This window comes from Argopecten irradians, chromosome 3 (genome assembly GCF_041381155.1).
Source record: "Argopecten irradians isolate NY chromosome 3, Ai_NY, whole genome shotgun sequence".
NCBI classification, from domain to species: Eukaryota; Metazoa; Mollusca; class Bivalvia; order Pectinida; family Pectinidae; genus Argopecten; species Argopecten irradians.
The window spans coordinates 52,782,253-52,797,266 of NC_091136.1; the positions used below are offsets into that span (position 1 = coordinate 52,782,253).

Below are 15,014 nucleotides of genomic sequence, written 5' to 3' on the forward strand. Positions count from 1 at the left end.
ATAACAAAAGGAAACATAAACGAACCTAGTCTTGGTTCTCCAGGGATTACGCGAGCTGTCCAGTATCACGGTCCGTTGTATACTACATGTAGCTCGTCCCTGATGCTGATAATACACCAGTTAACTAGCCCTTAAGGGTCATTAGTCACCGTGACCAATACCCAAACCCCCTGCCCCGCTAGTCCGTCAACGGTGCAGCGAGCTAGTGCTTATCAATGAAATACGGCCCTTACTCCTAATACACTAGAGTCATAGGGAACCTAAGGCTACACTCTAGCTCCCCCACTAGCCGTTAGTGGCCCTATCTCTGTAACACACACGCTGTGTGTCTGTTGTGTGTCTCGCAGTGGTCAGTACAGCACTGTGTATATGGTTAGGGCATCGCAGCTCCCAACACTACACTAGGTATATTGGTTAGGCGTTTCAGCACTGAACACTGTACCTATGCCGTACTTACCTCGAGTCAGGGTTCTGACCACTTGTTTTAAGCTGCTTCGTGGTTTTATAGTGATGGGCAAATTCATTTGTGTCATGCAGGGTAAATCAAGTTAGTCATAGGACGAGTCTATGTTCTCGTCAGTACTCGGACTGTTACGGAGATACACGAAAGTGAGGGACCTTATCTGTATGTGGTCAATTATATGGACTGCCAGTGCCCTTACTTCCTATACACATAACAACAAAGCGTCTGAGTGATTCAGATGATGTTTATTTACACATATGGGTACATGACTAAAACATTACATTACCCACGCCTCCGTTTATATGCGTCCCTGCATATTTCACGATACTATCTTTATGTTTGTACTATCTATATATGTACTGAAACAACTTCTTTAAACAAAACTTGATTTTACCTTTAACTAATCATAAAAGATTATGCTAACTCTACATACTAATTCGAACTAAGCTAACAAAATACATGGATATCTGTATATATTTACACTTATTTAACTTCCTGTCACTCGGTCACTACACATCATAGTGCAGCGTTTCAATGATCTTAACATCTTTGTCGCCGTCACGATATTTAGTAATCGTCTTCACGACACGGCGTACAGTGCTCTCAGTCTGAACCTCCACAGATTTAAACTCTTTGGAAGAACTGGGCACGGGTTTAGGTGCCCATACCTTCGCCGGATGCGTAGGTTTGCGGACAGTGGGGTCTAATGCCACGATTGCACTGCAGCTTTCAGCAAGTTTTTGTTTGATGTGCAGACTCGGCCCCGCTACCTGCTCCTCTGTGCTTTCACTGTCTGTCATCGTGAGGTCCTCGCTGATTAATTCGCCGGGATCTTTTTCCCAGTCACTGATGTCGTTGTTATGAGTGGCTGGGCCCGTCGTGTGGTTCTTTCTTTTGTGGCGGCTTAAGTAAACCGACTTCGTCGTTTTGAAGGAGCATTTGTCACATGCAAATGGCTTTGGTAGTTTCTCGTTTCCTTTTTTACAGTTTAATATGTGCTTTCCTAGCACAGGTGCCAAATATGATTCGAAAGGACATAATGGACAGCTGAATTTCTTTCGGGCGGTGATCTTCGTATTCGCCATCTTTCTGAAACATACAAATACATAACTTCCATAAATGATGTATTATCGATATATTTTATTGTCCTATTCGTAATCTTCTAACCATTTGGGTTTCTTAATAGCTCTTTTTGGACGGTTTCTTCCCTCCCCTTGGATATACGAGTCGTCACTGTCACTGTCAAATGTGTTTCCTGTAACCGATTCCTCGTCAGACACAAATGATTCGTGTTGAACAGCCTCACTTCCATCCTCAAAAGCAAGTTTCTGACTGCGTTGCTTCCGCATACGATCTACATGTATCAGTTGTGGGGTCCCATTTTGACCACACTCGACCCAATATGTTACACTGCCACATTTTTCTACTACACGGTAAGGTCCCTTCCAGTAACTACTTAGTTTTGGAGACTGACCTACCTGTCGTCTCGGAAAATAAACATACGCTGAGTCGCCAGACTCAAACGTTTCAATATTGATGTTTCTGTCATGATACCGTTTTTGTCTACTCATAGCATGTTTGCTGTTATTTCTCACCAGACTATGGGCTTTCTCCAGTCTTTCTTGGAGAACCCATACCCACTTGTTTGTAGGTAATGTCTTGATAGCACTAGGCATTTCGTACATCAGATCTAGAGGTGTACATACTTCTCTACCAAGCATCAACCTGTTTGGAGAACAGCCAGTGGTATCATGTTCAGCACTGCGATATGCCATCAAGACATAAGGAAGGTGTTCGTCCCAGTCACGATGGTTCTCATCAACATAAGCACTAAGCATGGTGGTAAGAGTTCGATTAAACCGCTCGACCATGCCATCCGACTGGGGATGGTAAGGTGTGGTGCGTGTTTTATTTATGTGCAACAGCTTGCACATTTCCTGAAAGAGCTTACTCTCAAACTGACGACCTTGGTCGGAGTGAATAGCGGTCGGAACACCAAATCTTGCTATGACCTCCTCCACGATGATCTTAGCTACAGTCACTGCCTCCATGTTTGGCATGGGAAAGGCTTCCGTCCATTTTGTATAATAATCAGACACAACCAATATGTATTTGTTCCCATTTTCCGTGACTGGAAGTTCACCTAATATGTCAGTGGCAATGCGTTCCATAGGATAACCAGCGTATACCAGTTGCATAGGTGCCCGTTTAGTTCTTGGTGGGTTCTTCCTCCTACAACAATGATCACAGCCGGCCACATATATCCTGACGTCGGCTTGCATCCCAGGCCAATAGTAACTATTGCGGATCTTGGCAAGAGTTTTGGTAACACCTAGGTGACCTGAGGATTTACTATCGTGGGTTTGGAATAGTACATTCCTTCGCTCCCCTAGTGGCACTATGGCTTGCATTTTAACTTCATTTGTCGCACGATCGGTCCATTTTCTGTATAGCACTTCGTCCTGTTCCAAAAGGCTATTCCATTGAGCAAATATTGCTTTTGCGAATGAACTACAAGAACTTATGTGTGTTTTAGATGGCTGCTCTCCTTGTTTGACCCAGCTAAGGACGTCAGATAAGTCCTGGTCCTGTTGTTGTAGCTCAGAGAGGGACAATGAAGGTTTACTTCCCTCAATTGGGTCAACACTTTGAATCTTGTGAACGAAGGCCTCGCCCTTTTGACAGCTGGGATGGTCATGTCCATGTTTACAAGGAAGCCTACTTAGCGCGTCAGCATTACTATGCAATCGCCCTGGCCTGTGCTGTATCTCCATCTCATACGTGGTTAATACTTCTAACCACCGTGCTAATTGTCCCTCTGGCTCCTTCATAGTGGTTAGCCATCTAAGAGAGCTGTGGTCAGTTCTCAAGAGAAACTTTTTCCCGTACAAATAATTTCTGAAATACTTAGTGAAGTACACAACTGCTAGCAACTCCTTTCTGGTTACACAGTAAGACTTTTCACCCTTTGTTAATGTTCTGCTGGCGAATGCTATTGGCTTTTCTACACCACCTTGCCTTTGAGACAGCACAGCACCGATCGCATAATTGCTGGCGTCAGTGTCTAAGATGAATGTTTCTTTGAAATCTGGATGAGCTAGTATTGGCGCGTTGATTAGCCTGTCCTTGAGATACTCGAAGGCCTCTTGACATTCTTTGCTCCATAGAAAAGGTCTGCCCTTCTCTGTCAACCGATGCAGAGGCTTGGCTATTGCCGCGAAGGATTTTATAAATCTACGGTAGTACCCACAGATACCTAGGAATGATCGTACATCGGTGGCATTCCTTGGCACTAACCAATCCTGTACCGCTTGTATTTTCTTTGGATCGGTAGCACAACCATCCTCAGAGATGACGTGTCCAAGAAACTCTACTTGTTTAGCAAACAGGGAACATTTCTTGGCTTTCAGTTTTAATCCTGCCCCAAGCAATTTATCAAAGACCTGTGACAGATTGGTAACCATCTCCTCAAAAGTCTTTCCCATTACTATTATATCATCTAGATAGATAAGACAGGTCTCCCAGTGAAGTCCAGCTAGTACGGTCTCCATAACACGCTCAAACGTAGCAGGTGCATTGCATAGACCAAAAGGCATGAGCCGAAACTCAAACAAGCCTTTTCTGGTATTGAATGCCGTTTTCTCACGGTCGCATTCGTCCATTTCTATCTGCCAATACCCTGAGCATAGATCGAGCGTGGAGAACCACTTAGATCCATTCAGATGGTCCAAGGATTCATCAATTCGTGGGAGAGGGTAGGCGTCTTTAATAGTTAACGAATTCAGGCGTCGATAGTCGACACAAAACCTTGTTGATCCGTCCTTCTTCCTAACCAACACCACGCCTGAGGACCACGGGCTAGATGATGGCTGTATGACCTCTCGTTGAAGCATATCATCTAGATGTCTGTCTAACTCGGATACCAAGTGCGCAGGTATCCGTCTCAATGGCTGTTTTACTGGTTTCGCATTACCCGTGTCAATCCTGTGTTTGACTAGGTCAGTCTTCCCTAAATCTCTGTCTGACTCGGCAAATAGATCTGAATATTGAATCAGCAATTCATGCACCGTATTTGCTTGCTCTACAGATAAATTAAATTTGCTTCTTTCATACAGATCCTGTATGTGTGCTGGCAGATTTGCCGCAGAATGTGACTTAAAAGCCTTTGTATTGGAGACATTGGTGACTTTGCTAAACTGTCCAACTGTGGTGCCGGCGTATAGGGTTTGTGGTTCAAACGACGGATTCATGAAGCGAACAGGTATGCTTCTATTCCCCTCTACTAAAGTTTTACCCAAAATGCCCCTATCTGACTTCAGAAAGGACTCGGTCGCTTCAACAATGCCTAAACCACAAGGAGTTATACTCCCATTTGGCACATTGAGGTTACAGCGAAGTATTGTTTCACTCTTTGGAGGTACAACAAGAGTTTCGGCAACACTGACCCTGTAGCAGCCAGGTGTCCCTTCTAAGCTCATTTGATGTTGGTCTCCACCTATCTGTATTGAACATTTGGCCACATCTACAACGCAGCCATGTTCTTTAAGGAAGTCGAGTCCTATCACTCCGTCTATATCCCCTAGCTTTGCAACCACCATTTCTGTGGAAAACGTCAAATCTCCAACACTGAAACGGAACTTGCCTTTACCCCTAACAGTCATGGGTGTCCCGCATGCAGACAGGATGTCACACTGTATTGGACTCAATTCTGGTCTAATGTCAACATTTTGCTTATCATATATGTCAACTGAAAGTAAACTCACTGTCGCTCCTGTGTCTACAAGCAACTTCAGCAAATATCCATTTGAAGCAACATGCATAAACATTCCTGACTCTTTATGAATACTGTTCAAATTGACAGTTTGTTTTGAACTTGGATTCTTTTTCTTACTTTGATTGTCTTTCGGTCTCGTTGGACAATCCTTGATGAGATGATCAATAGCGCCACAGTTGAAACATGCCCTCACATTTGGCTGAGGCTGTCTCGGTGATGTATTGTCATTGCCAGAACATTTCTGGTTGTTTTGTTTTTGCCATGGCTGACTGTTTGCATTAGTTCTCTTCTTCATAATGCCAATTTCTTTGGTAAGTTGTTGAACAGACTGTTGCATCGAGGCAAGCAAAGTCTTTACCTCAGATAAACCTTGATCCGCCTGGTCATTTGATGTTGTGACCTCCCTGAAGTATCCATCTTTCAGCTTCTTTTCCGAATTAAGGTAGGCCTCAAGTTCAACGGCATGTCTTACCGTATCGTTCAAGTCACCAGGTCTGGCTTGTTTAATCCTTATCCTTAAATCAGAATCAACAAGTGCATCCAAGAATCGTTCTTTGGCTAGCGTCTCTCTGACATCGATAGGTACTGTGGCATAAGCCATGTTCGTTAGCCTTCTTATATCTTGAGCTAGTTCCGGCAGGGATTCTGATGCCTTTTGCCTGCGTTCCTTTAACTGAGTTCTGTAAAGCTCAGTCTGATTTGGTGGGGCGAACCTCTCCTCCAATGCTTGCACCAACAAGTTATAGTTCTGGCCCATGGATCCCTTTAGATTACCCAGAACACCCTGCGCTTGACCTCGCAGAGTTACAGCAAGATTTAGACCTTTTTCTTCCATGGTCCACTTGTTGAGACTTGCACAAGCCTCAAAATGTGCCCTGTAATCTACCCAAGAACCCGATCCATCAAACTTGGCTGGATGTACTTGAGGTTTTCTACTGTGATCCTCAGTATTTCTCATACGACTAGGAAGGACAGGCGAACAGTCTGATATTGGATATAATGGTGGATCATTAAACACAGTCCGTCTCTGAGAGGAACCAACTTCATTCGCTTTCAAACTGTCCCCTCTAAATGGTAATCTGTGATCAATACGAGGAGGCAACAAATTTCTTTGGTCGTCTCCTAAATAGTCATTTGTCAGGGGCTGTGACATTGTACCCATGGGAAATTTTGGCCTAGCACTCCGATCTAAGTCATCGGTAGTTGTCAATCTTGTACCCAATCCCGAATCTACAGTCATTCCCATAGTTCCAATGTTTTTATTTATAGCTGGAGTTGAGTGCATTTTTACTGTTTGTTCTAATGCATCCCGCTCCACCCCTAACTGGTTTATTTTGAATGTTATTTCGTCCAGCTCGTCCTTAACTGATGTTTCTAAATCCCTTAATGCCATTTCAAAATATTTTCGACAAGAGCTATTTAGAACACCTTTACTACTGCATGCACACAATATAACAAATCAACAAAACTACTTGTACTATCGTTGTAATGCTAATATATATATCCCACCGCTGCCACCAAAATTTGTAACGTGCAACACTATTCTCACAAGAGTCGTGAGTATGTCTCTGTATTTAAACAAAGATATTAGCAGTAAACGATAGCAAACTAGTGCAATATATACATATGTTGGGATAAACCCCTAAAACATGCAAAATAATAAAGCTTCTATCTAAATCTACCTTACCAATGGGATTATATAGGTATTTGAGAAATACATACACGCTAAACAATGAGAATGCAATATAGAACAAAACCTTCTAACTAATATCTGCCTAACCAATGGAATTATATAGGCATGTAGAAATATAAACACTACTACACATGTATACCTATTAATAAGCAATACAGAACGAGGCCTATTAGGTACTCCTCCGAAATAAACAAATAAACGAAAGCAATGAGGAATGACCAAAACCTTTTAGAATCTATAGACTATTTACAATAAACTACAATATAACAAAAGGAAACATAAACGAACCTAGTCTTGGTTCTCCAGGGATTACGCGAGCTGTCCAGTATCACGGTCCGTTGTATACTACATGTAGCTCGTCCCTGATGCTGATAATACACCAGTTAACTAGCCCTTAAGGGTCATTAGTCACCGTGACCAATACCCAAACCCCCTGCCCCGCTAGTCCGTCAACGGTGCAGCGAGCTAGTGCTTATCAATGAAATACGGCCCTTACTCCTAATACACTAGAGTCATAGGGAACCTAAGGCTACACTCTAGCTCCCCTACTGGGACCCACTAGCCGTTAGTGGCCCTATCTCTGTAACACACACGCTGTGTGTCTGTTGTGTGTCTCGCAGTGGTCAGTACAGCACTGTGTATATGGTTAGGGCATCGCAGCTCCCAACACTACACTAGGTATATTGGTTAGGCGTTTCAGCACTGAACACTGTACCTATGCCGTACTTACCTCGAGTCAAGGTTCTGACACACTTGTTTTAAGCTGCTTCGTGGTTTTATAGTGATGGGCAAATTCATTTGTGTCATGCAGGGTAAATCAAGTTAGTCATAGGACGAGTCTATGTTCTCGTCAGTACTCGGACTGTTACGGAGATATACACGAAAGTGAGGGACCTTATCTGTATCTGTATGTGGTCAATTATATGGACTGCCAGTGCCCTTACTTCCTATACACATAACAACAAAGCGTCTGAGTGATTCAGATGATGTTTATTTACACATATGGGTACATGACTAAAAAACACAGAACAAGAAAAGGATCCAGCATATGCATTGTTATTAACTCAATCACGAAACATCATACCAAAAGTATGAGTGTTGACTCCATTTAATTGTCAGTTAGCTTTGGATAGTTTTACATAATACATGGTACATGGAAAATAGGAACTAAAGAGATGCATACAAAACAGGAGTTGCCTTAATGTATTACCACATCTGAATGAAGGGCACATACTGCTCAAAGCGACAATTTAATATGATCATTTCGAACCCGTCTTAGGCCTTATGAATATGTTTTCTTAACAACATTTTGCCAAGCTACCAGGCACATAACAAGCACTGATGTCAATTATTCATGACGTCATTCTTACAGCATTAAGGATTATATTAATGGCATGGCTATCAAGTTTGCAATTTGACTTTTATTTCAATAGCACAAAACGTTTTAAATTTTGAGTGTTTTTAAAGCGAATAGTCGGGCAAGTGACTGTAAAATCGGTAAAAATGGTATTAATATATCCGGTATAATTTCTTATGAATTAGAAAAATAAAACTTTCCGTCAAAATCGCTGTACATGCGAAGAAAATAATAATATCTATGGGAATCCTAAAAGTCCTCCCGGACGGCTAAGAGTGCAGTTCAATCTTAACGCATGCGCAACACCCACCACTCTCCGTAGTAAACAAAACATGGCTACCGTAGTTTTGAACCAAAATGTTTCCGCCAAAACAACCAACTGACTCACCTAAAATGCGAAAGGAAAGGCAATGGAGCAGCGACAATCCCAACAACTGACTCGGTACACATTACGACGCAATACAACTTGTTATAGTGAAGAGAACAGTTCAAACGAGCACGCGGCTCCGGACCGCTACTGTACGTACCTAGGCCTACTACGTACCCGGTACTCCCTGCTCAGCTGATTGTGAGTGAGTCTTCGTATTTTGATCATTATGTAAATAGTCCCTAGCAGTATTTTTTCATAAATGAGTGGTCACATATGGTCACATGTTTCATACCTGTTCCCCAATCGCGTAAAACGTAACCCTGGGGTAAATAGCGGTTCTTTAGTGGGGCCTCTTTAGGGGTAATGAATGCCCTGTATGCTACCGGTCAATTCATACAGTTCTGATGTATATATTTATAGATTTTTAATTTGTAAGTTTTTGTTCTGTACATGTTCTGGTAGTGTTATACACATACATTGTATATAGGATTTACATTGTAGGTTAATTGGTAAAATTGTATTGTATATGTTCTGATATACACATATACATATGTACATGTAGGTTTTTAGCTTGTTCTTTAGATATATTTGGAGGACACATACAATATTATTTCTGGTCATAATAATAAATAGTGTTTGTATATTTATTACAACTGTACCTGGTTCATGTGTATATGACAAACTTTACAGAGTTGAAATGTACTGCAGCCATGTATCATTTATAATTATTCTGAATTTTTGTTGGAACTATAGATAATGAATTTTGTATCTTTTTTGAAACAATATTTGATTCTATCAAATGCATCAGTGACACATTCACAACTTATAAAATGTTTTCTCTAAAATAAAAAAAAACCTGTAGAATGAACCTACATTTATTCATTTATATATATTTGAAATTGATCATTTCAATTTTTGTCATATTCAACAGATATAAAAAATTGCTGGTTCTTTTTTTCAGGCACCATGCATGCATAGTGACATGAATACAGAAAGTTCATCCCTTGGACCTGTATACAAGTGTATGTATACATATACATACAATTAGCATCAAATGAAGACTGAAGAATGTTGATTTGAGTGCTCTTGAAAGTAAACTTTTCCAATATTGACCTAGAAGATCATGAACAGAACATTTAAACAGTATTAATTTATAAAATGTTCCTTTCAACTGTAATCATTAAATAAAATTATGATGCAATACTTTTTCATTGTTTAACTTTGTAGAAATATTTGTTTATATTAGTCCTCTAGATCCAGTGATTATAATTCTTGCATCCATATGCCTGCCCATTTGTTTGTCAGGGCTTGTGAGATAGCTTTTCAATTACTTTTAAAATATAAGGATTTTTTTTTACACATATAGCAATATAGATAACATTGTCTTAGGATTGTCTAAATTCTACTTTACAAGAGAGTAGACTCAACATATAAATAAGACCATAAAACTAGCAAGTTATCTGAAATGTTAAAAATCTTTTTGTCTGAACCAAATTTCACATTTATTGTCTATGTGTAACTTGTACATAGACCATTTATGTATTAATACTGTAGTAACAGTGATTACAAACACATAGACTAAAATGTAGTATGTAGTACTATGTACATCTGTCTTTGATTTGAGTTCTAAACAAAAAAGTGGTACCTATTGGGAAGTTGTGACTTGGGCGGAGGGTGAAATACAGAAGAAATAGCTACACATGGAAAAAAGAAAGATATACAGTACCATATGGATTCAAAGTTACTCCAAAATCAATGAGACTAAATAACCAAAAAAAAGCCATGTAAACCCCAAATATGCAATGACCAGATCAATGATAAAGCACCCTTCCACTTCCAGTTATCTGTAGCTATTTCTTCTATATTTCAACCCCCCACTCAAGTTACAACTTCCCAACCTCATGATTCTTCTGTCTTTTAGCCACCCCCCACCCCCACCCCCCAACACACACATACCTGATTGATTGTCATGTTATTTCAGGTTCCTATTCAGGTATTATTCCTAAAAGCCAAAAGGGTATACACACTGTGTACTCTCAAAGGAGGGGAACCACTTCATTCAAAAATGGAATTTACAATTTCATCTTAATTTTGAAATTTTCAATTTAATTATTAATTACTGGACTATTAAAACAGTATAGAACCCCTCGGCTACAGACAAAGTACTGTGGTACACATTTCTCTTAATTAATTACTTTTCTTCAACTCAATCATCTTTTTCTCCAGAGCACAAAAAAGAACAGGAAACAACAGAAAAGGAAAGTAACATACATGTAGGCCTATATGTTTTCTGGAAATATATATGATGTGTTAATTCCCACAGCATAGGCCTACATTAATGTGAAGAATTAAATATTATCAATGTTTGAGAGAATTTCCTAGTTGTAATTCTATAGCAGCTACATGGAATGTACGTTTACATATATACATTGTACGATACATATACATCATAAAAGTTTCTTTCCTTCCAGCTGGACATTCATGTCATCTCTCTCCAGAACTCAAATATTGTTTACAAAAAAAAAACCAACCAGAGTCATAGATAATTTAATTAAATCTCTGCAAAAAACTACAGGAATAATTGAACACATATATTGTACTTGTAAAATATCTATGTATGAGCTAATTTATTTTCACATCTTTGACAGCTACATGCACGGACGTTCTATGGAACGTTTTCGTGTGGTTTTAAATGGGAAATTATGTTACGATTATTTGTATTTAACCTTCATGATTCGGTTGATGTAAAATACGACGAATGCTATGCTGCAATAATTGCCCCTTGCCGGGGCCCCATCTCTGCATCGGCCGAATATTTGTGTCGATTTCCATGTACAAGATGCTTTTATCGAAAAATGATTACAAAGCATTGTCATTAATGTAAGAATACTTCATTTGCATCAAATGTATCATCTCAAAACAACAATTTGCATACCGCATTAGTGGTTTATCACACGAAACGAAACCGACACGACTGAGAAACACATGTCCATGTTGACATTTCCACGCAGCCTCGTTTTCAAAGAGTTTGGAGAATTTATATTTAGAACTGTGCTAAATTTACACGGGGCTTCCCCAAAATTTCAATGGTCAAAACTGGACACCGTAAGCAGAACTTGACCATCATTATGGTATACAATGACTTTTGGAAGGCCAAAGAACGCATTTAGACTGGTTTCCTTTGCCCGACTATTCACTTTAAGACAACAAGTGTAAATGTTGCTTTACATATCATAAGCAATCCTAAGAATGAATCTCCATTAATATACTTCGCTGAAATGATATTGACAATATACAGGAACAGAACAAATGTCATAAACTACTTCACGTGTTTATAAATACCTTGCATATAAGTAATGTTTCACGTAGGATAGTGCTAATTAAACATGATATCGTGTAATAATACATTAAATCTCTGAATACATGTTAAATCACGTATATGTCCGTGATGAGTTATAACGTATGTGTTTGTTCAATACCATCAGTACTTGAATCAAGTTTAGACAGAAATAGGAATGATAGTGTAAACCAACTTATGTTCTTAGAGACTTCATTTCGCGTTCACGTTCCTAACTTCTTTTACGCGCCGATTTAGATTCGTGATTTAGAGTAAAATAGTTCTTCTGTACCAATACTTGGCCCTTCTGTACCAATACTTGGTTCTTCTGTACCAATACTTGGTCCTTCTGTACCAATGCTTTGCCCTTCTGTACCAATGCCTGGCCCTTCTGTACCAATGCTTTGCCCTTCTGTACCAATGCTTTGCCCTTCTGTACCAATGCTTTGCCCTTCTGTACCAATGCCTGGCCCTTCTGTACCAATGATTGGTCCTTCTGTACCAATGCTTTGCCCTTCTGTACCAATGCCTGGCCCTTCTGTACCAATGCTTTGCCCTTCTGTACCAATGCTTTGCCCTTCTGTACCAATGCTTGACCCTTCTGTACCAATACTTGGTCCTTCTGTACGAATACTTGGTCCTTCTGTACGAATGCTTTGCCCTTCTGTACCAATACTTGGTCCTTCTGTACCAATGCCTGACCCTTCTGTACCAATGATTGGTCCTTCTGTACCAATGCTTTGCCCTTCTGTACCAATGCTTTGCCCTTCTGTACCAATGCCTGGCCCTTCTATATCAATGCTTTGCCCTTCTGTACCAATGCTTTGCCCTTCTGTACCAATGCTTGGTCCTTCTGTACCAATACTTGGTCCTTCTGACGGCGATTTATTTTCGCGCTTCCTGCTTGTTCGTGAAAATAATCATACGCAACAATAAGTTGGTTTACAGTCCTTTATTATGTATTTGCATATTACAGAGTTATCTACCCTTGCGAGTAAGTATTAATTGTGACGTCATGGGTTCGCGAGCGAAACGTCATACTTTTCGGAGAAAACGACGTAAATTGCGCTCACAAAATGATGACGTCACAATGGATACCTACCCGCATGGCGGCTAACTCTGTAATATGCAAAGACGGAATAAGAATGCACAAATTCAGATAAAGTCTGAAACTGAGTTTCGAACTAAGAGCTATATATAAGAGCAGATATTTCACTAAAAGCACCATTAATATTTAATAACATAAAATATATTGCAGAGAAAATCATTATGTGAAATTGAAAACCGATTAACTTATTTGGTCTGCAAAACTTAGAAACTATACAGTGTAACAATAATAAGTTGCATTATATTTCAATGATGTATATAGCATGGACTTTTTGTATACGATGGTATAAAGAAATATTTATATGCAGGATATAAATCATAAACTGTTATTTATGACGATAGGTCCACCAACACTAAGCATAAGCTACATTCCTTTGTTATGTGTTTAATGCAGTTAAATTTTTCATTGTAAAAGCTTTCCAAGAATCTATGATAAAGGCACAGAGATAAACTATTGATAAATATCAATCTACACAAAAGTCGTACTATGCATAACCATCAAACACTCTACAACGAAGTCATTTGTAAATCTTCTGCTGTAATGCACAAAGCATTCAACAGCTCATATATATACACCTCCCCATTAAATAACATAATTCCATAGAGTATGGCGTTAAAGGAAATGACAGATGAATGATAAGTCGGTATTTACACACATGTCAATACGTTATCAATGTCGCTTGTGATATTAGTCTGGTTACGACATATCTGTGGTCGCTATGTCATTATGAATAATGATATTTGTATCTCTATCCAGACATGTTATAATATTTTTGTTTGCGGGTATTTAGTTCGTCCATTACATTTCTGGGAAATGTACTGATGTTCCCAAGAGCGACCACATCTCGTTAAGTAAACCAGAAACTGAGAAACCAACGATGTGGAGACGTAGACCAGTTATGATCTTTGGCCGTACTCCACTAGGTGTAGCAGATCGTGAAATAACTTTCTCCCTGGGTGCGAAAATGACACCCCTGCGCAGCTTGGTGAAACAAACAAAGAAAGTGCGTTATTTAGTCATGTATGTCCATGTCCACGGAATTAATTGATCAGTATTCAAATACGCTAAATTGATTTAAGGTTCTGGATTTTGAGTCGTCCATTACATTTCAATGAATCATAAGGCATTTTAACCATTTCTAACATTAAACAGAAATCGAATAAGTAATCAGGGAATCGAATAAGTAATCAGGGAATCGAATAAGTAATGAACCTTAATGAGTAATTAAAAGGTCAACTAGATCATTGTGATGCATAATAATGCATTTTGAACCATTTCTAACGTTTAATCAGTTGCAAGAAATCGAATAAGTAATCAATCAGGAATCGAATAAGTAATCAGGGAATCGAATAAGTAATGGGCCCTTAATGAGTAATTAAAAGGTCAACTAGATCATTGTGATACATAATAATAGTGCATTTTGAACCATTTCTAACATTAATCATTTGCCAGAAATCGAATAAGTAATCAGGAATCGAATAAGTAATCAGGGAATCGAATAAGAAATGAACCGTTAATGAGTACTTAAAAGGTCAACTAGATCATTGTGATCATAATTATGCATTTTGCTGCAATAATAATAGTATTTTGAACCATTTCTAAACGTTAATCAGTTGCAAGAAATCGAATAAGTAATCAGGAATCGAATAAGTAATCAGGGAATCGAATAAGTAATGGCCTTAATGAGTAATTAAAAGGTAAACTAGATCATTGGATACATAATAATGCATTTTGAACCATTTCTGATGGTAATTAGTAGCTAGAAATTGAATAAGTAATCAGGGAATCGAATAAATAATCAGGGAATCGAATAAGTAATGGGCCTTAATGAGTAATTAAAAGGTCAACTAGATCATTATGATGCATAATAATGCATTTTGAACCATTTCTGATGGTAATTAGTAGCTAGAAA

At 39.2% G+C, this 15,014-nt stretch overlaps 2 protein-coding genes across 2 annotated transcripts; both read right to left on the reverse strand.

Annotated features, from left to right (window-relative positions):
* Positions 1–972: 972 nt before the first annotated feature.
* Positions 973–7,358, reverse strand: LOC138319017 (uncharacterized). Its single transcript, XM_069261894.1, has 2 exons — positions 7,219–7,358; positions 973–1,552 (listed from the first exon to the last, which is right to left on the reverse strand). Exon 2 carries the CDS (start codon positions 1,546–1,548, stop codon positions 973–975), a length of 576 nt encoding a protein of 191 aa, XP_069117995.1. The 5' UTR covers positions 1,549–1,552; positions 7,219–7,358.
* Positions 7,359–12,248: 4,890 nt separating this feature from the next.
* Positions 12,249–13,807, reverse strand: LOC138319734 (uncharacterized). The gene is made up of 2 exons (XM_069262871.1): positions 13,803–13,807; positions 12,249–12,894 (listed from the first exon to the last, which is right to left on the reverse strand). The coding sequence occupies exons 1-2, from the start codon at positions 13,805–13,807 to the stop codon at positions 12,249–12,251; spliced, it is 651 nt and encodes a 216-aa protein (XP_069118972.1).
* Positions 13,808–15,014: the final 1,207 nt, after the last annotated feature.